At 42.5% G+C, this 26515-nt stretch overlaps 1 protein-coding gene, 1 long non-coding RNA gene and 1 pseudogene across 2 annotated transcripts in view; 2 read left to right on the top strand and 1 right to left on the bottom strand.

The window, feature by feature from the left end:
• Nucleotides 1-23893, bottom strand: part of ENTREP1 (endosomal transmembrane epsin interactor 1) — a 66127-nt gene extending 42234 nt beyond the window's left edge. Inside the window, exons 1-2 of the mRNA XM_086684972.1 lie at nt 23359-23893; nt 13410-13466 (exon numbers count right to left, since the gene is read on the bottom strand). Of these exons, the coding sequence (XP_086541098.1) occupies nt 13410-13466; nt 23359-23772 (471 nt within the window). The 5' untranslated portion in view covers nt 23773-23893. The remainder of the gene's footprint in view (nt 1-13409; nt 13467-23358) is intronic.
• Nucleotides 12857-13238, top strand: LOC112868514 (NADH dehydrogenase [ubiquinone] 1 alpha subcomplex subunit 1 pseudogene; annotated as a pseudogene).
• The window catches only part of LOC147574712 (uncharacterized), an 8084-nt gene continuing 5172 nt past the window's right edge, over nt 23604-26515 (top strand). Inside the window, exons 1-2 of the long non-coding RNA XR_015243448.1 lie at nt 23604-25813; nt 25983-26138. This is a non-coding gene — a long non-coding RNA (uncharacterized LOC147574712). The remainder of the gene's footprint in view (nt 25814-25982; nt 26139-26515) is intronic.

Raw genomic sequence — 26515 nt, 5'->3', positions numbered from 1 at the left:
AAGATACTATTCAAAGTTGATGAATTAAGAAGTTTATAATGTTATTTAAAATTGTAAAGTCATTGAGAGGAGTAGTAAATTTCAAAAAAAAAATAGGAGAGGATAAATGGGAGAGCATGTTATGAATCCCTCACCTTTAGGATGGAGACAACCACCAGGGCACTAAAATCAGAAAGAGTTTATAATGGCTAATTTGGGGAGTGTGATCAGGTTTGCACTAAAATCAGAAAATTTATAATGGGTAATTTGGGGAGTGTGATCAGGTTTGGGGGCTTAGAGAAATGCACAGAGGTCTACTGACTATTTTTAATAAGTGTAGGAAGGCTCATGAGTTCCCCCTTTTATAAATAAAAAAGATTCTGGCACAAAAACACTCAGATCAATGGAACAGAATAGAGAACCCAGAAATGGACCCACAAACTTAGGGCCAACTAATCTTTGACAAAGCAGGAAAGAATATCCAATGGAATAAAGACTCTCTTCAGCAAGTGGTACTGGGAAAAACTGGACAGCAACATGCCAAAGGATGTACCTGGACCACTTTCTTACACCATACACAAAAATAAACTCAAAATGGATGAAAGACCTAAATGTAAGACAGGAAGCCAACAAAATCCTCAAAGAGAAAGCAGGCAAAAACCTCTTTGATCTTGGTTGCAGCAACTCTTACTCAACACGTCTCCGGAGGCAAGGGAAACAAAAGCAAAAATGAACTATTGGGACCTAATCAAAATAAAAAGCTTCTGCACAGCAAAGGAAATGATCAGCAAAACTAAAAGGCAACTGATGGAATGGGAGAAGATATGTGCAAACGACATATCAGATAAAGGGTTAGTATCCACAATCCATGAAGAACTTACCAAACTCAACACCCAAAAAACAAATAGTCCAGTGAAGAAATGGGCAAAAGACATGAATAGGCACTTCTCAAAGAAGACATCCAGATGGCCAACCAACACATGAAAAAATGCTTAACATTGCTCATCATCAGGGAAATACAAATCAAAACCACAATGAGATACCACCTCATACCTATCAGAATGTTAATGTTAACCACTCAGGCAACAACAGATGTTGACAAGGATGTGGAGAAAGAGGATCTCTTCTGCACTGCTGGTGGGAATGCAAACTGGTGCAGCCACTCTGGAAAACAGTATGGAGGTTCCTCAAAAAGGTAAAAATAGAACTACCCTACAACACAACAATTGTACTACTAGGTATTTATATATAAATAAATATATATCCAAGGGATACAGGTGTGCTATTTTGAAGGGACACATGTACCCCAATGTTTACAGCAGCACTATCAACAATAGCCAAAGTATGGAAAGGGCCCAAATGTCCATCGATGGATGAATGGATAAAGAAGATGTGGTATACACCTCATGCCAGTCAGAGTGGCCAAAATGAACAAATCAGGAGACTATAGATGCTGGAGAGGATGTGGAGAAACGGGAACCCTCTTGCACTGTAGGTGGAGATGCAAACTGGTGTAGCCACTCTGGAAAACAGTGTGGAGGTTCCTCAAAAAATTAAAAATACATCTACCCTATGACCCAGCAATAGCACTGCTAGGAATTTAACCAAGGGATACAGGAGTGCTGATGCATAGGGGCACTTGTACCCCAATGTTTATAGCAGCACTTTCAACAATACCAAATTATGGAAAGAGCCTGATGAATGGATAAAGAAATTGTGGTTTATATACACAATGGAATACTACGTAGCAATGAGAAAGAATGAAATATGGTCTTTTGTAGCGACGTGGATGGAACTGGAGAGTGTTATGCTAAGTGAAATAAGTCAGGCAGAGAAAGACAGATACCATATGTTTTCTCTCTTAGGTGGATCCTGAGAAACTTAACAGAAGACCATGGGGAAGGGGAAGGAAAAAAAAAAAAAAGAGGTTAGAGAGGGAGGGAGCCAAAACATAAGAGACTCTTAAAAACTGAGAATAAACTGAGGGTTGATGGGGGGGGTGGGAGGGAGGTGAGGGTGGGTGATGGGTACTGAGGAGGGCACTGGGTATTGTATGGAAACCAATTTGACAACAAATTTCATATTTAAAAAAAAAAAGAAGAAGGTGTGGTATATATATACAATGGAGTATTACTCAGCAATCAAAAAGAATGAAATCTTGCCATTTGCAACTACATGGATGGAACTGGAGGGTATTATGCTAAGCGAAATTAGTCAGAGAAAGACAAATATCCTATGACTTCACGCATATGAAGACTTTAAGATACAAAACAGATGACCATAAGGGAAGGGAAGCAAAAATGATAGAAAAACAGGGAGGGGGACAAAACATAAGAGACTCTTAAGTACGGAGAACAAACTGAGGGTTACTGGAGGGGTTGTGGGAGGGGGGATGGGCTCAATGGGTAAGAGGCAGTAACTCCTGAAATCATTGTTGCACTATATGCTAATTAACTTGAATGTAAATTTTAAAAAATTAATTAAAGTTAAAATTGGAGACGAAATAATTAATTTATTAATTAAGATTTTCTTCTCTAGGGGCGCCTGGGTGGCTCAGTCAGTTGAGCGTGGGTGGAGCTCTGTATTGGGCTCTGTGCTGAGTGTGGAGCCTGCTTAAGGTTCTTTCTCTCTCTCTCTCTCCCTCCCTCTTCCCCTCTCCCCCACTCTCTCTAAGATAAAATTTTTAAAAAGATGTTTTTAAGATTTTCTTCCTCTTAAAAGGCATTTAGTAAAGTAGCAAATGTCACAATGTCACAGTGGTGTGTTTGATATATATGTAGTGCCTGTATATGCCATATATATGTTTGATAAATATACAGCGTGTTTATATTAGCCATATATGTTTGGCTAATAGATATATAATTTATAAATTTATAAATATATTTACATATATTTAAATTTATATTTTACATGTATTTAAATTTATAACTTTATAAATATAAATAAATATATTTTGTAGATATAGACATAAAATAAATATGAGACAGTCTGAACGAGGTGATTTATTTACTATGCCCTAAATTATGCAGCTAATTAGGGGACCCCAATCAGGTCCAGGTCTGACTCAAATCTATACTCTTTTGTCTCCATCAACTTACAGAATGGGGCGCCTGGGTGGCTCAGTTGGTTAAGCGTCTGACTTTGACTCAGGTCATGATCTCACAGTTGGTGGGTCCGAGCCCCACATTGGGCTCTGTGCTGACAGCTCAGAGCCTGGAGCCTGCTTCGGATTCTGTGTCTCCCTCTCTTTCTGCCCCTCCCCCACTCATGCTCTGTTTCTCTCTGTCTCAAAAATAAAATAAACATTAAAAAAAACCTTACAGAATACTTGCTAAAAGACAATGTCTGTTTATAAATTATTCTGTTTTCTTCATTAAAGAACTTCACAGGGTGCCTCGGTGGCTCAGTTGGTTAACTGTCCAACTCGTGATTTTGGCTCAGGTCATGATCTCACCATTTGTGAGATCAAACCCCCCAAAGGGACCTGTGCTGACAGTGCAGAACCTGCCTGGGATTCTCTGTCTCTCCCACCTCTTTTTGCCCCTACCCTGCTCATGCTCTCTCTCTCAAAATAAATAAATAATCTTAAAAATCTTTTTAAATAAATAAGTAAGAACTTCCCAAGGCAACCCTCTACTATCCTCAATAAGAAATTGGAGCTAGAGGGGCACCTGGGCAGCTAAGTAGGTTAAGCAGCTGACTTTGCCTCAGGTCATGATCTCATGGTTCGTGAGTTGGAGCCCCGCATCGGGCTCTGTGCTGTCACCACGGAACCTGCTTTGGATCTTCTGCCCTCCTCTCTCTCTGCCCCTCCCCCACTTGTGTTCTGTCTCTCTCAAAATAAATAAATAATCTTAAAAAAAAAAGAAATTACATTTAGTAAGACCCAGTTGTGCCACCACCCCAGCCCTGACATCCAACATCAAGCACTCACCATTAATGAATCTAATTTGATTACTCACTGCATTCCTTATTCTTCAGTGGAAGTACCATAAATGGCCAAACATTTAAAGTGAATCCCTTTAATTTATTTTTGGATTAGTTTTTTAAATCGTTATGAAAGTAACATTCATAGAAGAAAAAAAATCACGGTCCTACAGCATATTTCTTAATTATATTATGAATAATGGAAACCAACTCAGGCTGTTTAAGCAGAAGAGGAATTTCTTGCAGGGCTATCAGGTAGCTCACAGAATCCCCAGGAACCAGGCTCAGAAACCTGGGAAGGAGCCAAGGGAAGCTGGGAACTGGGACCTCTACCAAGGTCGTGCCCCAGGAAAACCAGAGCCTCGGTTGCCAGTCTTGGACACTGCCTGAGCTGTTCCGCATCAACAGCTCTAGCTTCAGAGTCCTGGGCAGGAGCTTCCTGAGTGGAGGTCAAGGAGCTCACATCCTGGCTGCCGGCGTCCAGAAGTGTTAGCATCTGGCCTCGGAAGCTTCCATCGCTTGAAGCATGGCCCTGCCTCCCACTGAGATTCATACAAAGGCAAATAAACAAAACCCAAAAAGAGAGGTCTGATACAGAGATACTGGCCACCAAACCCAAACAAAACAAGGAAACCAAAACAGCCTCTTGGTTGCACAATATAATGCATGTCCTCTCCAAATATAAAGTGGAAAGTCAGGCTCCCCCATTCCCCTTCCCACTGCACTCAACAGAAGTGCCTTCTGTAAATGCTTTCTTGCATATCATTTCAAAAATTTCCCAAGTGACAACAAACACATATGTATAGATCCCCCAGGCTTAAACACACACACACACACACACACACACACACACACACACACACAGTGGCACTCCACACATCATAACTTTCCCCATGACAATGTATCTGTTTTAAGATGCTCGCCAACTCAAAAGGGTCTCCCCTCTTGCCCCAAATCACTCTTTGTTCCTGCAGTTCTCTTGTAGTCATATCAGAAATAGATCCCTCTAGTCTGTTAGTCTGTAACCCAGACACTCAGCTACCACCACAGTGTGTCTGCAATGCACTTCGAAATACTTCGGCACAGACAGTGGGATACTATGTACATATCGGTTGGAACAAGCGACACCCTAAGGGCAGTCAGGAATTCAAATTCCAGGACAGTCAGCTAGCATTTATGAGAAAGGCCACACTCCAGAAGCTTCCTTTGCCTTCATCTCTCAACAGCATCTGAGCGACTTTGTTAAATTAGCAGAGTGATTGTGGAAATGAGTTTTGTTCAGTGGATGGAACCGTTGGCTTGTTTAATTAGCACAATGGATGATAAAAATGGGTTCTCCATGAAATTCGTGGTGAGATCTAAAACCAACATATTTCCTGTCCCAATGTTAATCAATTCTGGGATTGGCCATACTTTTCTGACTCTATATTAAACAACACTGAAAACAAGCAAGATAACTTAGCTACTTGCCCCAGGATATACTTGTTCCTCAAATGTAAGACTGGGAACCAACTAAAAGAGTTGAGCAAAACTAACAGGTTATTCATCACATCTTGCTTCCAGGCCCTCCCCTCCATTCACCCACCAATCCAAAGCTATTATGTGATAAGCTCTGCTCAAACCTTATCAATTCCCTATCTCAAAAAGCTCACCTTACAATCCCCCAGCAGGGGTCCTCAACCCTACAAACATGCTCTCTTGATTCACCCCTTCTGAGAACACCTCCCTTACTGCAGCAGATCCAATCAACTGAGCTCTGTCTGCTTGCTCCACAGGATTTCAGGGAATCAGCAATGGTTTTCAAGACGAATGGGTGCAACTAAAATTAGAGGTAAAAAATTGTTCACTCTGCTCTGTAAGCTCAATAAAAATCTTAGCCCTCTACCCTTTACACTCACAGAACAGAGTGCATGAACACTTGTTTTGTCTGTTGGCTAATAAGTGTTTGTGTGTACAGCAGAATTTGGCCTGAGGCTCACTTTCATTGTAATAATTGACTTGGCAGGAAGGTCCCCCAAAGCTTTGGTGATTACCTGTCTCTGCCAAACCAAACCTGCTAATGAGAGCACACCCATATGGCTGAGGCCACTCTGCAAAGCAAGGAGTCGCCGGGCCTTGATTCTGCCCAGAGACAGGCCACCCAAAGTGCTTCCAGTTTGTGAGGATGCCAGGTTCTCACCCAATTCACAGTTTTGGGGAGCAGCCAATCAGAGCAGAAAAATGAGAGCTCGGTTGCCAGCAGACTAAACCCACTCTGGTCGCAGAGAAGCCCAAAGCCAGCCCTGGGGGCTTTCATGATGCCTAAGTCCATACCTTGCCGCCATAGGTTCCCTAACGACACAGCCAACCAACAGACCAAATCTCCTCTCGAAGATTTTCTCAGTGGCTGCTGAAAATGATTTATAAGGTGGTTGCTTAGCCTTAGATCTTGTTTTACATGTTACAGATTCAACATGCATCCCCGTCTACAAGCCTGAGAGGTGGGTGCATCCCCATTGTACATGTGAGAAAATGGATCAGATCATTTCCTTGGCCGCTCACTGGTTGGCTGTAGCAGGACTAAGACTCCAAGCCGACCTCCTGTTACCTTGTTCAGTTCTGCCTCTGGCTCTTTTCAATCAAGGATAAACTTGCTGAACCTCCTGCCACTGTGGAACTTAAAGAAGAACTGGGCAGTCACAAATAAGAAAATAATTAATTTGAATTACACACACACACACACACACACACACACACACACACACACACACTTCTGCCAGAGAGAAGTACCCAGGAATGTGCTAATGGAGGAGGTGATGGAATGGTATAATGAGAGGAGCACTAGACTAGGAGTCACCGTCCCTGGTTCTTTCTAAAAATAGTTCCTGTGTTTGTGAACTGGACAAGCCCGTTAACTCCTGAGCCACGGGTCCCTTATCTATCAAATAGGAAAATTACCTGCCATGCAAATCACATGACTAAAGATATAAACTCTTAAGCATTATATATGTGCAGCAGATTATTATTAAGTATTCCGAAGAGGGAGAACAGCCATCCATTTTATACCTTAGAAAAAAAAAACAAGAGGGAAATAATCATAGCATTTATCCACAGGGAGCTTCTAATGGCCTGCTGAAAATGTCCATCTAAAGTTAAAACGCCCTCCGGGTAACTAAAGAGGATTCTGGAAATCTACAAAATGAGAGTTAAAAGACTCTTAAAAAGAACGTTCTGATGTAAGTGCCTCATTTTTCAGTCACAGAAACCATGAGATTTCCCCAAGGTCACAGATAATTAGTGGTAACGTGTCAGCATTAAAATGCAGGTTTCTTGAACTCTCAAACCAAGGCTTATTCCAAATTTTTGACCGCTAGGAAATATATGTGAAAGAACCAGAATGTACAAATTCAGAGCTCATTTTATAAATGTACAGATTCCTAAAGTGTCCACAGGTATTCTGACCCCTCCTGGTCTCTATGTCATCAGAATGAAAGGACCACCGTCCATCTTGCAGCTAACGTACCTACAAGTATTTCTTTTCTTTTTTTTTTTTTTTTTTTTTTTTTTTTATGTAGGCCCTACATCCAGTGCAGAGCCCTACACGGGGCTTAAAATCATGACCCTGAGATCAAGATGAGCTGAGATTAAGAGTCAAATGCTTAACCGATGGAGTCACCCAGGCACCCCTACCTACAAGTATTTCTAACTATCTGGTGGGCTAATTTCTCAATCTCTTGACCAAGGATCTGTGTGATCCATGACTCTCCCTTCAAGGCACAATAAAATGGAAAGAACCTGGATCCCCAAATGGCTTTGTGGAACAGAACCACCTTGCCAGCCTAGCCTATTTGGACCACTAGATGAGAGGGGCAGAATGTCTATATATCTTACTGAAACCAGTTTTGAGTCTCTTTTTGGGTAATGAAGTTTTACCCTAAATTCCATAATATTGAAGTTAGAAGGGAAACTGACGGATCATTTTTTAAAATAGCCAGTTTATTAACCTCTTCTATTGTCCATCTAGGGTGCAAATCCACATGGCTCATAGCTGGGAATAAACCACATATGTGACCGAAGAACATTACCAGGGAAGTACTTTCATTCTTGATGCTAAAGAATAAAGCTGTCTTTTTATCAGCTTTAAGGTCATATTCATCCCATCTCTTCCAAACTGCATGGGAAAAAAAAAACAATATGGAGCGCCTGGATGGCTGATTCGGTTAAGCATCCGACTTCAGGTCGAATCATGATCTTGCGGTCTTGTGGGTTCGAGGCCCACATCGAGCTCTGTGCTGACAGCTCAGAGCCTGGAGCTTGCTTCAGATTCTATGTCTCCCTGCCTCTCTGCCCCTATGCCACTTACTCTCTGTCTCTCTCTCTCTCAAAAATAAACATAAAAATTTTTAATTAAAAAAATAAATAAATAACAATAGTTCAAATCAAAATTCAAATCCAAATCAAAACCAAAATTACAGGCCAAAACTCTGGCTGGACTTTCACGGTAGCAATTCTTACCAAATGCACCACCAAAGAAAAACATCTTAGTAGGGCAATTCCATTTTTTAACTGAGGTGCCGAGACAAGACTTTTAGGTCATTTCCAGCTGTGAGTTTATAATTTCTAAAAATTTATAAAACATTTTATTTGAATGAAAAAGGAGATACCTAGAAGAAATAAGAACATTCTTTAAAAATGGAAATGTTTGGGGCGCCTGGGTGGCTCAGTCAGTTAAGCATCTGACTTCAGCTCAGGTCATGATCTCACAGTTCGTGAGTTCGAGCCCCACATCGGCTCTGTGCTGACAGCTCAGAGCCTGGAGCCTATTTCGGATTCTGTGTCTCCCTCTCTATCTGCTCTTCCTCTGCTTGCACTCTGTCTCTCTCTCTCTCAAAAAATAAATAAACATTAAAAAAAATTTTTTTAAATGGAAATGTTTGGGGGTGCCTGGGGTTAAACATCTGACTTCGGCTCAGATAATGATCTCAGAGTTCGTAAGTTTGAGCCCCCCATTGGGTTCTGTGCTGACAGCTCAGAGGCTGGAGCCTGCTTGGGATTCTGTGTCTCCCTTTCTCCCTGCCCCTCCCCACTCACACTCTGTCTCTGTCTCTCTCTCTTTCTCAAAAATAAATAAACATAAATACACACATACATACATACATACATACATACATACATAAAGGAAATGTTTCTTCTTGATAGAAAATATACAACCTGGAATGATGTGCACATACAAATGCATGCACATGCACACACACCCTGGCTTCATTCTATTCATAGTCAAAAACAGCTATAAATATGGGGCGCCTGGGTGGCTCAGTGGTCAAGTGCCTGATTCTTGATTTTGGTTCAGATTGTGATCCCAGGTCATGGGATTGAGTCCCAAGGGATTCTCTCTCTCTCTCTCTCTCTCTCTCTCTCTCACTCTCTCTCTCTCTCTCTCTCTCTCCCCCTCTGCCCATCTCCCCTGTTCTCTCTTACTCTAAACTTTTTTTTAAATAGGAAATATTTCTTTAAAAAAATAACTATAAGTATTTACAAACTATGTTCCAACATTATTATTTTTGTTCTGGACACATGAGTATTTTCTCAGCATAAGGAAGAAGATCCAGTAAATGAAAGCTTCCAACTCTGAGTTTCCATGAAAACTTGAGTGTGAAAGAATTGGGTCAGACTGAGCCTTCTTTGTTCACACCAGTATAAAACCTAATGTAATCGCTGAGACAATCACAAAAGAAGGAGCACAAATAGAAATGGTTTTCAAAAGGAAATATCCAAGTGTTCTAGATTAGTGTGTGCCCAACAACTCAAAATGAGGCCAGCTGGCCTCTCAAAGGGCCCTGGAAAGACCAACCTGCCCCCTCCCAGCCTCCACCACCATCATACTAACCACCCTGAAGTAAAAAGGGGAAGAATACAACATTCTACAGAACAAAAACAAGTGCGAGAAATTTAAGACAAAAGTAAAAAAGAAATGTCGAGAACCTGGGACCTAAATTTCCTTTTAACTGCCAAATTAACTTCACGGTCAACAACAGAGGTGTAGGGAGCACACTGGCCCTGGGGAAACAGGGTGAAGAGGACAGACAGGACCCCTGTCTTCATACAACCATCTATGGTGGGGAGACAGACAACAAGTGGTACGCCAACAGCACAAGGTGAATTATGGACCGTGAAGCCCAAAGTCAGTGCTGGGACATGATGAGAGGCAGGGACGCAGGGCCACTGTTAGCAGGGTGGTCAGGGAAGGTCTGTCTCAGGAAGGGACTGCTGAGCTGAGACCCAGAAGAAAAGGAGCCAGCCCAGCAAACAGTTGGGGAAGAAGGTCCCAAGTTGGAATAAGACAGTCTGGCTGTGTCGGAATCAGAAGGTACAAGCTGTGGGTAGAGTATAACACGTGAAGGGGAGAAGGGCTAGAACTGACCAGCGAAGTCCACTCTGCTCTGTGGGAACAGAGACCTACAGGGCCCTACTAGCTCTCTGATGGAACGTGACCTCCCGCCCAAAATCATCCAGGGGCACAGTCCTTAAATTCAAGAAGCCAAAGAAAAGCTGAAGCATCCACTAAGTGGGGTGGGGGGAGGGTGGGCAGAGGTACCCCTTGGTGTCACTAGATTATCCCCTGCATGCAAAAAAGAAACTAGACTCAGAAAAGTTAAGTGGCTTGTACATTACACAGCTCTCCAGGGGATGAGCTAGGACACAGACGAGGAGTGTCTGACTGGTATATCCAATTCCTTTCATTACATCCCATGATTATTTCCATTTTTTAACATAACAAAAGCATCTGGCAGAAGTTATAATAGAATATTAAGATTCATGTGAACTGAGGATTTTTCACTTATGATATTGACCAAGGCTCAAATGATCCCTTGATGTACCCAGAAAGTTTGTCCTTATACAATTCCTATCAATTAATCTATCTTCTTTATAAATTGATGTTAATTAACACTTGGAAACAATCTCTACATGATCTTCTAAATACATAATTCATACAAATTGAAATATAGAAGCCTATGGGTCCAACAGGCTTACAACTGATGGTAATACAGAAATATGACAGCAGGCCATTCAGGCAGGTTTGGACCCCTTGTACATGGAAACATCATATTTACTGATATGAACTTAATTAATGCAATATTAAACAGAAAAAGCAGAGCACAACATGGAATGTACAAATTGGTTATAACTTTGACAAAGTTGTACATATACTTATCAACAACGATGAGAAATAAATTTAAAGGCATAAAATAAAGATACATTTCTATGAAGGTCAGTTTCTTTTACAGTACCTTGAGCTCACTAAATAAATCTATGAGGCACCTTTCTAAAAGAAAACAATGTTAGAGAAATAAATGTCTTAAAAGGTCAACTTTCTTAATATCTACCCAGAACACAGGCTCGTATTCTCCTCCCCACTTAGAATCTTAAAAATACAGGGGCGCCTGGGTGGCGCAGTCGGTTAAGCGTCCGACTTCAGCCAGGTCACGATCTCGCGGTCCGTGAGTTCGAGCCCCGCGTCAGGCTCTGGGCTGATGGCTCAGAGCCTGGAGCCTGTTTCCGATTCTGTGTCTCCCTCTCTCTCTGCCCCTCGCCCGTTCATGCTCTGTCTCTCTCTGTCCCAAAAATAAATAAACGTTGAAAAAAAAAACTTTAAAAAAAAAATACAAATAGCATTAGAGATTTTCTGATTTTAATTTAAATACCTGAGGGATGTATTACTCGACATTTCAATAGTGACCCAATGGAAAAATCAGGGCAAAAAATGACTCTTAAAGCCAAATATTAGTATAAACATTGAACACCATCCAACATTTTTCTAGAGAATTGTTGCAAAATAAACATCACCCACTCATAACACATGCCTTAAAACTCATCTGAAGCCTCATTTTTCTCCTACCCTGCTATCTCAGAGATTAAAATGCTGCACCAATAATTTACTCCTTCCAGAAATATTTACAGAGTTTCACGAAATGTAGTAATTGATGGGCTTCCAAAATGCTGCCTAAATTGTCTAGTGGGCCTGAAAACTTTTAAGTTGTTCAAAACCATCAACACAGTTCTGGGACCCATTACTCTGTCTTCTGCAGTGTGTTTCTTCTCCTTGCATGTACGAATTTAGCTACTTTTGTATTTATCACCCGCTGCCCAGCAAACAGTGGCCTGCTTAAGATGAACTGTTAAGTGTATATACAAAATGAATTTCGAAAACTATTTAGCCCTACATTAAAATGAACGGGAGAAAAGTCAAAAGAAATGCTCTATAGAAAAAAAAATTTGTTTTCATTATATATACTTCAAATCAAATTTCTTAGATCCTCTACTTCATCTTGAAAGTTGGTAACTCCATTGGCAATCATCGGTTTTATATAGTATTCCCTGAATCCAAAGGACATAGCAAATAAAAACAAACAAACAAAAAAATGAACATCGGGAATGTACTAAATGCCACTGAATTGAAAACTTTAAAACGGTTAACTTTGTATTATGTGAATTTTACCTTAACTAAAAAAAAGGATAAAGTTACCAATATATGCCTATAGTACCATGAAAATATATATGTGATAGAGAATATAGAAAGTCTAAGCAATGAAACTGTAAGGTTGTCCAACCAAAGCATTATAACAATAAAAAATTATGTATCATGATTTCATGTCTGAGATTTACTTCAAAAGAACATGCAGGGGAAAATATGGGGAGCCAAGGAATGGGTAAGGGTCTAGCTGAACAAGATTGGCTGAGTTGGTAGTTGTTGAAGCTGGGTGATTGGCACGGGGAGTTCATTATATTATTCCCTTCGCTTTAGTATTGGTTTAAAAATGTCCATAGTGAACCATTTTTAAATTATATCTTTACAACAGATCTAATTCTGGAACTAAAAACACATAGACAGCACTGGGTACATTAGGAAGCTTAAAATAAATCAGAAAATTGACAAAACTGAGGCCGGGTTTCCTCTAGGAGGACAGGAAGGAAGGGTTCAGTCCTGGCAACCTCGGTGCAATGTGGTTCGAGATTCTGCCCGGGATCGGCATCATGGTCATGTGCTTGATCATCCCTAGCATAGCCACTGCATACATCCACAGGTGCAGTAACGGGGGGCGAGGGAAAAAGGGCTGCCTGTTAACCTTTTCAGTGGAGTTTGATGCAAAGAGATAGGCTTGTCTCTGGAGTTAATCGTTACTATGTGTCAAAGGGTTTGGATAATATCAATCAAGGAAGCCTTTTCCTGATTGATGAAAAATAACTTGGTTGTGCTCATCCACCCCTTCTAGAAGGTTATGCATTGTGTCGATGTGGTACATAATAAGAACAACAAAAAGGTAACCCCCCAAAAAAGGAAAAGTGGCAAAATTATCATCTCACTTTGTCATTAGGAGAACATCTGGCTTCTAACATTGTCCGTTGTTAGCTTCTTTTTTTTCATGAACAAGAAAGCTTGGGCATTTTTCTTCAGTGACTGATTTCACAGCCTTCATACACAGCACATTTTACAAAGGGTAACAATTTATGAGATCAGTACATACCAGCAGTATCATAGGCCGTTTCCAAGTTGTTAATCCTATGATTCCAGAGAGGATCACCTACAAGGATAAACAGTATCATAAATCTAGAAAAGGGACCAATTCCAACAAACTAATCCTAGTCTCTAAAGTATACTTTTTTCAAAAAAAAAACAAACCCCTGAAATTTCAAAGTCTCCTAACTCAAACATTTGGTATTCCTGCTGATTATCTGAGCCCTGGTAGACCACTTTGGACTCTCCTTCCTACAAAGCCCCCAAAGCTTTTTTATTGACTGTGTATGTTTTTTCTTAAGGTCAATTATGAACATAGAGAGAGTAGGCTATCCTTCCAGTTAGTGAAGGAGTCAGTATTGCTGACCCAAGCTCCCTGCCCCAGAGCACCCAACCTGTTACCATTGTCAGCCTCGTAAGATATGTGTGTGGCTACAACCCTCCATTCGTTAGGTGGGTACCCACCCTTTACGGGCCAAGTAAATGCTCTGAAATGGTACACAAGGTCTCTCAGGATCTTCCTCTGCCCACTTCTCAAGCCTGGTTTCTATGCACCACTGCCCCCTGCCCATCTTCCACCCAGGCACACCTGTCCCCCATCAGATTGGCCAGGCTCTTTTTTTTTTTTAAGTTTACTTATTTATTTCGAGAGAGACAGAGACAGCATGAGTTGGGGAGGGGCAGAGAGAGAGAGAGAGAGAGAGAATCCAAGTAGGCTCCACACTGTCAGCATGGAGCCCAATTTGGGGCTCGAATTCACGAAACCATGAGATTATGACCTGAGCTGAAACCCAAGAGTCAAGACGCTTAACCAAATGAGCTACCCAGGCACCTCAGACTGGCCAGGCTTTAACACTGAGGGGCTCTGCACTTCTCTTGGTTGCAGTATCTTCTCCTCTCAGCTCCCCTCATCGCTATCTGAGAACTCCTACACATCCTGCAAGATCCTGGCTAACACTCACCTCCTCCAAGAAGCCTTCGCTGATCCCACCACCCCACACTCCTGGAAGCCCTCTACACAATTTTCCCCCCAAACGCTCTCTGTCATTATAACTTGAGAGGTGCATCTCTGCCTTGCCCACTGACCATGAACTCTTGTCTCCCAAATCCTCAGCTCCCAGCCTGGCACCTGTCACGTGACGGGCAACTGATAACTGTTCCTGAGCATTTATTCCACAAAAGGGAGAGGGGACTACAGTGAGAGAAGTCTCATATTGTAAAATGACACTTCAATAAACAACTAATTAAACCCCTTGGTAAAGAAGAATCAGCATTTTGCCAAAATGAAAACTGGAAATCAATGTCAGCCCTTTGGATAACACGGTTCACTAAGCAGTTGGGAAAGAACAATCAAAGTAATTATTCAGCTCAGGGACATTCCGATGTCACTGGGGCACATTTACCTTTGTATAGCAGGGTGCACGCATCTGCAGAATGCGGTTATGAGGGTTTTCCTTTATGTGCGCTTTTTACCAAAATCCCTCCAATGTACCAGTTCACAATGATGGTTTCTCAACGACAAGTCTGAAGGGATTTTACAGTGTTGCTTCTAAAGACTCTCCATTCTCCATTTACTGGCTGAGAGTAAATCATTGTCAAATGAGCAAAGGACAAGTCTACCCACTTATATCAAGGACTTAAAGACCATGTATGGGCTGACAGGCAACAGATCCTTATATCCCATTTATGTTTAAACATACTGTCAGCTGCCTGCCCACCAGGCACTGTATTCTTGCAATCATCTTAAAGTCAATAGGCTATTTCTTTGTTCTGAATGATTTCTGCCTGGAGACACACAGGGCGTGTGTCTACATGCGGTTGCATCTACTTTACAAATTGTGACTTGAAATCCAGGAGACCTTGGGGTGTGGGTTCCCCACCTGGCTTTTAAATAACTATACGAACTTGGCCAAGTCTTATCGCTTTTCTGGTCCTCACTCTTGTTTCCTTAGAAGTGTGGTTTAAGTGAAGGAAACCATCTGCGGGTCTCTTCTAACTCAAAAATTTGCCCTGCTGTGATGACAGAAAGTCCTCAGGATCCCCTGCAATCCAGTGCTGGCTCCACCTGCAGGCTGTGTGTGGACATGTGAACGTTATGTCTGTGTGTGTGTGTGTGTGTGTGTGTGTGTGTGTGTATGTGTGTGCGTGTGCATGCGCCCACATGGGCATGTGTTCCCTGCCCGCCCGACCAGCAGCTTACTGGACTTAGCTGAGGTAATACAACTATTTTTTTTAAGGTTTTATTTATTTATGAGAGAGAGAGAGAGAGAGCATGAGTCAGGGAGGGGCAGAGAGAAAGGGGGACAGAGGATCCGTAGCAGGCTCTGTGTGGACAACAGAGAGCCAGACACGGGGCTCAAACCCGTGAACTGTGAGATTATGACCTGAGCCGAAGGCAGACACTTAACCGACTGAGCCACCCAGGCACCCCAGAATTGCAACTATTTTTGTAAAAACAAAACTGAAAATTTTGACTGCCCTTGAGGGAAACACAACCTGCCCACTTCACTAAAATCTAAGTATAATGCAAATTATCAGTTAGTGTTTGACATTTAGACCGTCTCCATTAATAGAGAACTCTGTGATTCAGCTTTTTGGACACATTTTTTTCATTAAAACAACATTATCATTAAAATGAGGTGTCCAGCCCAGATCATAAACACCCATAAAAGTAGCAAGAGACCTCAGCTATGCTTTCCACCTCCCCCACCAGCCACATCACCCAACCCTCCCCACATTAACAATTTGGTACATTTACATATATTACACATGGACATATTTTTCTTTAAATTCTTATTACTAGACAAACATGTATATGTGCATATGTATTTTATAAAAAATGGGTCATAAAAGATACTTTTCCTCCTTTTTCTTTCTCAGTAAATACTTCCAGGAAATCTCTTCGTGTCCATTGGAATAGCTCTCATTCATTTCTGTTTAATGGCTACATAATATTTCTTTGTATGGCTTACCTCCTGTATTCGATTATTTCCATATTCATTAGTATTCACTCTATTTGCAGTTTTTTGCCCTCACAATCAATGCTATGGTAAACATCCATGGCCATATAATGCTTAAAAACAATTGCTTTTTATTTCTGTTGGATAAAGTCCCAGGAATAGTGTTGCCAAGGTGAATATAGATGTATTCAGTAGATCATGGCAGATACAATTGTCATTTAAAATCAAAGGTCTCTGGAATTAAGGAACTAAGCTATCTTTATTATTTTTTGAGGGGTATTTTACATATATAAGCAACAAACTAAACTCCAAACATAATTTTAAAAATATGTACAGGGATGCTTGGGTGGCTCAATCATTGAGCATCTGACTCTTGGTTTGGCTCAGGTCATGATCTCACAGTGCATGGGTTCGAGCCTTGTATCAGGCTCCATGTTGTCAGCAGAGCCTGCTCAGGATTTTCATGCTCTCGCTCTCTCTCTCTCTCTCTCTCAAAAATTAATAAATAAAACTTTTTAAAAAATGCGTTTGACAAATAATAAATATCAGAAATCTCAAAATACATATAACTTCAAAGATACTTAAGACCTAGTAGGAAGAAATATAAACCTTAGTAAGCAATATTAAATGAAGACCCAAATAAATGAAGACACATACTATGTTCATGGATTGTAAGGCAAAATATTTAAAGGTAATAAATTTCCATTTGAATTATTTATAGACTCAACACACACTCACACTAAATCACAACAGGATTTTTGTAAACCACCCTTCTTTACAGGGATGTTTTAAGAAATTATACTCCAATGGCAGGTGAGAATTGTGGTTACATCCAGTCCTGAACGCAGCAACAAAGGCATATACTTACTTCTACTCAATTTCTCCCATTCTTCAAGCTCAATTAAACTCAACACTAAAAAGCAACTTCATAGCATTCTTTCCACCAAGTGCAAGATATAGCTTGCCCTGAATGAACAAGCAAAAACCTATTTTCTAACATTAAATTATCTCTATATTATTATAATGAGGTTTATTATAATTTTGGTTTCACTTACTTGTAACCCATTCCTTGTAGCTTTTAGGAAAAAGCAGAGGCCTTTCTTTTTTCTGATATTGCAAAGAAGGATTCTGAGATACTCCATGCAAGAATCATTGTTACTCACCACATATGGTTAATGTGCCTTAATTTCCCAACTTGAAAATCAAATCATTAAGATCAAAAGCTTATTATTTTACTGCCCTTATTATTTTTCTTCGCTATCCATTAACATGCCTCAGGGCAGAAATGTTCTGGATTGTTTGCCAAAAGTTGCTATATCTAAACACAGAGATAAAAAGAGCCAAGCTCTAAATGTCCCATGTTTGCCTTATAAACTAAACACATAATAATCAAAGCTCTCAAAAATTTACTTTGCCCTATAGCTTTTATACTGGAAACTTGAAAAAAATGTGTGTGTGTGCATGTGTGTAGGTGTTCATGTATATTATTCTTCCTTAATATGTCCAGCATGATCCATTAAAAAACTGAGGAAGTAGGCAACTGAATATTTCTTTTTTTTTTTAATTTTTTTTTTCAACGTTTATTTATTTTTTGGGGACAGAGAGAGACAGAGCATGAACGGGGAAGGGGCAGAGAGAGGGAGACACAGAATCGGAATCAGGCTCCAGGCTCTGAGCCATCAGCCCAAAGTCTGACACGGGGCTCGAACTCACGGACCGCGAGATAGTGACCTGGCTGAAGTCGGACGCTTAACCGACTGCACCACCCAGGCGCCCCGGCAACTGAATATTTCTAATGTATACATGGTGGTTACTAGAATGTCCCACAGAAAACTGGCCTTTTTACCTTATTTGGATTAAATATGACCTTGATGTTTAAAAAACACTGATAGAGTTTGTTCTCTAACTACACCCTCACAAAATCAGTTCTGAGGCAAGAATCATTGCACCCATTTTACAGATTAGTAACTGAGGTTGGGAGGCTCAATGACTCATTCAAGAATTTATCAATGTCACTCTGCTGCTGTGGAAAATAAATGACCAAAGAAAATCAATAAAATTCATCACAAAAAATTATATTTTAAATGGCCCATTAATATTAAGTATTTGATGATACGGTAGAAAAAAAAGTATTTATTGTTTGTTTAACTAGTAGAGACTTCAGAATTTTTGAGCTAGTTTCTCCTTTGAACCATTCATTCTTTTTTAAGTTTGTTTCATCACTGCAATTTTTAAAAAATGGTTTACCTTAACGTTCACTCTTGTCTGTCTCTTTATAAGGAACTGGAATCTTGTCCAAGAATTACAGACTCAAGGGAGGGGTAACCATGAGTTTAGGTCAGTGACTCAAAGCAGAACATTAAGGGTATTAGGGCTCCCAGAGAAGAGCAAAAAAAAAATAATAATAGCCAATTCTCTACCATTTGCCTCAGATATCTTCCAAGGATCGTATATGTCATCAGAGTAAGGTATTTTGTTTTCTTTTTTATTTTTTTAATGTTTATTTATTTTTTGAGGCAGAGACAGAGTGTGAGCAGGGAGAAGGTCAAAAAGAGAGGGAAACACAGAATCCGAAGCAGGTTACAGGCTCTGAGCTGTCAGCGCAGAGCCCGACATGGGGCTTGAACCCACAAACAGCGAAATCATGACCTGAGTCAAAGTCAGACGCTTAACCTACTGGGCCACCCAGGCGCCCCAGATATTTTGTTTTCTGAAGGAGGAGATGCAAACCAATGCAATCCTCTCTGTCATTAATCCAGTGTAGTATGGTAGTAACTAAATATGCCCCCAAATCAAGAGCCAGGACAGCATGTCTTGAACACGGTCTGGGAGACCCTCCATCTGTCACCTACCTGGAGTCAAACTTGAGGATGCTTTTAAAAGTGGCTAATCTCTTAGCTTCATGCCCTTCAGGAATAATAACAGATTGAGTCATTAACCGAAGAGACCAGGAAGAAAAATGATCAGAGAATGCTCAAAAACAATGAATATGTTAAAAACATGTAAAGCATGGGAAAAGATCCTTTATAGAACTTGTCAATTCTTAAACATATATTAAAATAGATAAAATACCTTCAAGGTCCAGACAAACGAAGGAAGCTTCCAAATCTCAAGGTCAAGGTGAGAGCACTTATGGAAGTACATATGGAAAAATATTCTTGAATTATACTGTGTTAATAGTCCTTCCAATGAATATATCTGTACCTTGAATTTAATTTTGTATCAAATATAGAAGCAGAATTTTTACTGAAGCTGAAGAAAGATCTGCCAATTTAATGGCTAGAGCAGACTAAGGCACATAATGGTCATTCAAAGCTTGGAATATGAGGATCTCCTTCTATCTTCTGTGTTCCTATGGGGGTCCAAAGCAACCTGCGACAGACTGGCACTGCCTCTCAACTACCTAGTTCCATATGCCAACAAAACTTCCGAGTGAAAAATAAAATGTGGCATATCCATACAGTGGAATCTCATTCGGCAACGAACAGGAAGGAAGTAGTGACATGCCATAATTATGAATGAACTTTGCGGACCCTGTGCTAAGTGAAAGGAGCCAGCTGCAAAGGACCACATGTTGTATGATTCCATCTATACGAAATGTCCAGAATAATCCACAGACACTGAAAGGCAGTTAATCAGTGGTTGCCTAGGGATAAAGGAGTCGGGGGAAATGGGGAGTGACTGCTAATGGGAACAGAGTTTCTTTACGGGATGATGAAAATTTTCTGAGATTGATTGTGGTGATGGTTGTGTACCTCCATGAATTCACTAAAAACCACTGAATTGCACACCTTAAATAGGTGACATGTATGGAGTGTGAATCAGATCTCAATAAAGCTGTTACTTAAAAAAAAAAAAAAAACCCTGCAGCCCTCGAGTCATAATTTTTAAGCTTTTTTCATAAAAATCTTAGTTTAGCTATCTTTATAATCAGTACATTACTATATGCTATTAAGTCCCTCTCTTTATCTAGTAACCCCCCTTTTTTAAGAAATCCATACTGAAATATTGAATGGCTAAAATTACGATACCAGAGAGTTGCCTTAAAATAATCCAAAAGGGAAAGTGGGTGTGGGCGGAAAACGGCCATGTGTTGATCACTACTGAGGCTTGATGATAAATAAATAGGGGTTCATTATAGTATTCTTTGTACATTTTTTGCAGAGATTTAAAATTTTCCTAGTAAAATGTTAAAAATGGAAGGGGGGTCTTAAGACTGCCCGGTCACTTCTATGCTGTCTCTCTATTCTGTTTATATTTTCTTTCTGTTTAGATTTTCTTTCAAAAACAATACACATATGGAACCATTTACAGATGAAATGATGTGATGGCTGAGATTTGCTTCAAAATAATGTGGGAAGTTAATCTGACAAAGAGCCTAGGGAGCATGATGGAGCTCGTTCCTACCCTGCCTCAAACACTCATCCTTCTGATATTATCAGAACACACAGAGCCAGCCGCAAAGCCAGGAGGAGGCAGAGACAAAACAATTGTTGGCGCTGGGTAAGAGGGATAGGAGGGTTTGCTGGGCAGTGTTTGAATAAATTTAAAATTTCCCATAATGCAGAATTAAAAAACAAGAACAAAGCCTCTCTCATGTACATAAATTCAGAAGGTACGTGCTACTGGTAAAACTTCTTCCTATAATACCATGGTCATGGTGTCTAATGTCATCCTCCAATCCCATCCAGTCATTCTGAACATACAGTTTTTGTTGGTTCTATTGTTACTTTGTAAATTCTGTGGTCAACCTCAGAAATAGGCCACACACACAAAAAAAGAATAATGAACAACTGCAGGTTTACATATAGAGCTGGGGTGGGGTGGGGTGTGGAAAACAACCCTATAGAAGAGAATTTAGTTCCAAGTTAGTAATTCTTTCCCTGCTCTGTTTTGCCAGGTTTAAGTACACCTACTATGCTCCCAGTCAGCAAGTCAGCAGGTCCTGGTTAACGACTTTCATTTTCTGGCTAAAGGCCTTTTTTTTTTTTTTTTTTTTTTTTTTTAATACTTCATCAAACCCAACTGTGGCTTGACTGACATCTAAGGGCATTCACCTCTGAAATAATTCACAATAGTACACTGATTTGAGGTTTTGATTTCCAAAGGGAAAAAATAGCTTTAAATAATCCTAAACTGGGGCTGCCTGGGTGGCTCAGTCAGTTAAGCATCTGACTTCAGCCCAGGTCATGATCTTGCAGTTTGTGAGTTCGAGCTCTGCATCGGGATCTGTGCGGACAGCTGGGAGCCTGGAGCCTGCTTCGGATTCTGTGTCTCCCTCTCTCTCTCTTTGCCCCTGTCCTGCTTGTGCTCTCTCTCTCTCTCTCTCTCTCAAAAAACAAAAATAAACATTAAAAAAAATTTTTTAAGCACAAACTAGCTATCTTTGAGAGGACAAGAGATTATGATTTTATTAAGACGAAATCCCTAAAAATGTATGCAACATTCACTTCTGGCCCATGGTATTTAGAGAAATGAAATGCATCCACCATTTGGCTGACTTTAGTCTGGTGAATGGACTAGGGAGCATAATGAATCTAATCCCTACCCTGTTGTTTTAAAAAAGACTCAGGAAGGCCACAGGGAGAGCCCAATAGCAGGTCCAGGAGGGTGGGATTCCTCTCACATGAGGCACAGAGCATGAACTCTGGCTACCACAGCATGGGCTGATCCAACGTAAGACCATCCAGCGTCAAAGTATTTCCAAAGGAGAGCAAATTGGCATCGGCTTAAGTATAAAATGTCAGGCAGGGCTCAGGGTACTTAATATCCTTAATGTTCTCATTCAAACAATTACTTTGGGTTCAATTAGTTCTCCCTATAGTCTTAAAATTTGGCCTTGAATCTGGGTGTGTGGGGACTGCAGAAGGATGATTTTATCAGCACATACACTCCTTGCAGATCTTAATCAAACTATTGGCACTCCCAGACTTAGACTGACTTCCTCCATAAAAAAGGTCGTTTACTTTCAAGTACCCATCTTCTACAATCATTCCACAAAGACCTATTTCCAAGTCTCTCAACCCCCAGCAAGCCTCAGGAGGACTTACGCCTTAGAAGCTGTCACATTTTAGGAGGCAGGGGTGAGGGGCCTCCTGGAGTCCAAACACAGTGGAGGCAGCACCTTCTCCAGGGGCTGGGCACCTTTTTCTCCACATCAGCCTTCCCCATTGGAGGAAATAGGGCCAGGTCACTGAAGGGGGTCAGGTATCTCCAGTGAGCTGCCCCCTGCTCCTGGGGCTTTGGGGAGCTCATGCATAATGACCATTTGGGTTCTTGAGAACTAAATTCTGTGCAGCAGCCTGCCTGGCTCCAAAAATCAAGTAGGGGCCTCCTTTAATGACCAGGTACAAGTATGTTTGCACACACCCTGTCATTACCTCCTGAGCCTGTCCCCAAATAGAGTGGAGCCATACTACACAAGATACATTTCACATTTACATGTGTCTTAAAGTGGAATAAAATAAATGACGTGCCCCAAGTCAAGCTGTCACTTCAATCACCCCACAAGTACACCTACTATGTGCCAGGCACTGTTGATGCCTCAATGGAGAAAAGAGATCAAATGCCCGGCCTCCCTGCGCAGACACGGTCAGTGAAGTAAATACTCAATGGCCCAAAGTTGAATCATTTTCTCCTACTTTCCTATCTTCCACCCCCATTCTTCCACTCTCCCGGAGCTGGAAGTCTATTGTATTCTAGTAACTTGCCAGAAACAACACAATCCTTCAGCTGTGAGGTACGGAACACTGTCCAAGTGCATCCCAAGTCACCCTTGAGCTGCTCTCCGTTTGAGCCTTTGTTTTTCCCCCAGCCTCAACGCCTCCAAAAACTTCAATTGGCCCAAAGGACCGTGTTCCCCAACCACAGCCCTCGGGGGTGGGGAGCCAGTCCTGGGGCAGCGGAGGGGACCGGCCGGAGGTCCCTGCTCCCCGCCCCCCACCCCCCGCCGCCCCCGGTGGGCCCTGTCCAGGCGAGCGGGGCACGCGCGGCACTCACCGAGGAGCCGGCCCAGAACGGACACGAGTTCTTCACCTGCGGGGAGCTGCTCAGCGACAGCGCCCCGAAGCTCAGTGCCACCATGCAACAGCCCAGGATCAGCTGCAGCAGCCCGAGCGACAGGAGCGGGCGAGCGGGCAGCAGCGCCGAGCCCGGGGCGGCGGCGGCGGCGGCGGCGGCCCGGCGGGAGGAGAGCGCGGGCGGAGCCGCCAGCACCCCGGCGGCAGCGGCGGCGCCCGCGCAGCGAGGCCGCGCGGGGGGCTGCAGCGCCGCCCGGGGCCAGCGCGGCCGCAGCGGGGGCAGCGGCGGCTCCTGCGCGGCGGCGGCCCCGGCGCCCGGGCCCCCGGCCTGCGGCCCGCCCGAGAGCCCGGCCACAGGGCAGCAGGAGCCCGGGAGCACCACGGGCAGGGACATGGACCGGCGGGGAAGGGAGCGGCCGGCGGCGGCGGCGAGGGGGGACGCGGCGCGGAGCCGCGGGCGCCGCGCACTGGGCACCGCGGGCGGACCCCGAGGCCGAGGGGGAGGGTAGGAAATGAGCACGGCCCAACCACTTGCTGCCGCCGCCGCCGCCGCCGCCGCTGCCCCGGCTCCCGCCGGCCGCACCCACCTGCCACCCGGGCGTCCGCCTCCCGCCGGCCGCGGGCGCGCCCTCGCTCTCACCCACACACGCCCGCGCCGCGCGGCTGCTGCCCGCTCCGGGGCACCGCCGAACGCCCCGCTCCCCGGCGTCTAGGAAAGGCGCCCGGCTCCAAGTTTTTAAGGGAGTCGCTCGGGCTAGGAGGGACCTCGCAGTCTGGGCGCGTAGGAGCCGGTGGCGGAGGATCTAACACGCTGTCCCCCACGCGCCGAGCTGGGGCTGGGCAGAGGCGCGGAAGAAGCGCCGCGGACCCTCGTCCCCTTCCAGTCCAGCCAAGAGAGACCCCCTGGCCAGCGTAACGCAAAGGGAGCCCGGCTTTAAACTTTTTCCCCCTCCTGAGGGGAGGGAAGGCAGGAGGAGGGGTTGTGGGTGACTTGGTGGGAAAAGTCTAAGCCTCAGGGCTTCGGGGAAGGACGAGGCAGAGCGAAGTCACCACTCGCGTGAGGCTTCCGGGCGCTGACACTGCGCGTGGAAGGAGGGGGGAGGGGCGGGCGAGGAGGGGTGCGTTCCTGGCACCCGGGTAAGAGCCAGCGTCAGCGTGAGGTTACCTTGGAGGTGTCCAACATCCAGAAAGAACTAACCCGGGGATGGTCTGGCGCGCGGGGCAAAGGTTCCAGGGTGTCCGCCTCTCCTTGACTTGTGCGCTCTATTAGGCAGCATCTGGCGGAACATAGAATCCCAAACTTCCTGAAGAAATATCCTAATAAAATCCTAATCTGTTTTTTGGTCATTTATAAGGCATATTTAGAGCTTAAAAAAAATGATTAGCCTTTGCAAAAGGATTTTCTCTAAGAATACATGCCCTTCTTTCCAAAGATTCTTCTTATGTATTGAAAGTGTTCTTATGCATAATACCATCATAATAGATTTTTTTTCCAGGTTAAAAACAGGGCAGTGTCGCTTTGCTGCAAGTCAGTCTCTGTATTTGGCAGTTCATTTTGTAAGTAGAGTGAAGGTATTTAACCTCCTGCCCAATAAACCACGAGAAATGTGTATCCGTTTTTATGCGCTGCTTGCAAAAGCTGTATTTATTTTGGTCTTACTTACTTCAACCCACAATGTGATGCATTGCCAATGGGCATGTGTGTTTACATATATATTTTTTGAATTATTCAAGCATCTGTGGTTAATAGTCCCTAGGACTTCTTTTACAAAGTCTCCTTGGAAGTAAACTTCAAACTCCATTTTCTGGAGAAATGGGGAGCTATATTCTATTCTATTTTCGAGAGAGAGCGGGGGAGGGGCAGAGGGAGAAACAGAGAGAGAGGAAGAGACTCTTAAGCAGGCTTCATGCTCAGTGGGGAGCCTGCCTCTGGGCTTGGTCCCAGGACCCTAGGATCATGACCTGAGCCAAAATCAAGAGTCCCACACTCAACCAACTGAGCCACCCAGGCACCCCAGGAACTGTATTTTAAAATAAATGTTTAAAGTATGTTGTTACATGCACTTTAAAAAACATCTTACAGTACATGTTCTTAAATTACAGGTAATGCTAAAAGTTTGTGTGTTTAGTTTATACCTTTTATTTTACATGCAAGCCTGAAGGTATTTAATTTTTAAGATTCTATTACACCGTGCAATATAAAAAAAAAAAAAGTCTGAATGAGTCTTGAGAAACTGTCAACTTAATGAATCTACTCCGATGGTTAATCCTTGACACCTGAAATGTACTATTAAAAATGTATTGTTTGGGTCTGGGAATGTTGGTGCTAGAACTTGGATATCCTCCTTCTCTGCGGATGGTTAATGACTAGAAAGAGAAGAGTTCCAGGGAAGCTGATAACCATCTGTTTCTTGCTGTGGGTGCTGGTTACAAGGGTGAGGTTCATTTTGAGAAAATTCATGTAGTCACACTTTGCATACTTCTCTGCATTTTACACTTAAATACTTTAAAGTATTTCTAAGTACTTTCCCCTTAAATTTTTAAAGTGAATTTCCCTCTACAGGAGTCCTCCCTTATCCACAGTTTCGGTTTCTGTGGTTTCAGTTACCCGCAGTCAACTGCTGTCCAAAGCAGATGATCCTCCTGACAGAGCATCAGAAGGTCACTAGGAGCCTAGTACCAGGTCACAATGCCGACGTCACTCACCTTACTTCTTCTCATCCTGTAGGCATTTTATCTTCTCACATCATCACAAGAAGGGTGAGTATAGTACATTAAGACATTTTGAAAGACGGAGAGACCACATTCACACAGCTTTGCTTTTACTACAGTATATCGTTATAATTGTCCTATTTTATTTTTAGCTATTGTTGCTCTCTTACTGTGCCAAATTTATAAGTAAAACTTTATCATAGGTATATATGTAGAGGAATATATGTGTGTGTGTGTGTGTGTGTGTGTGTGTGTGTGTGTACTATCTATTTGTATCATCTATATCTCTATCTGTCTATAGTTTGGCACTGTCTATGGTTTCCAGTGCTCACTAGGGGTGCCTGGACCATATTTCCTGCACATAAAGGGGGGACTACTATACAGAAACAGATGCTAGCATGGGTCATGAAAACCCATAGTTTCAA

This window comes from Puma concolor, chromosome D4 (genome assembly GCF_028749965.1).
Source record: "Puma concolor isolate L17-30 chromosome D4, mPumCon1.1.hap2, whole genome shotgun sequence".
NCBI classification, from domain to species: Eukaryota; Metazoa; Chordata; class Mammalia; order Carnivora; family Felidae; genus Puma; species Puma concolor.
This window is presented reverse-complemented; position numbering and strand designations above follow the sequence as displayed.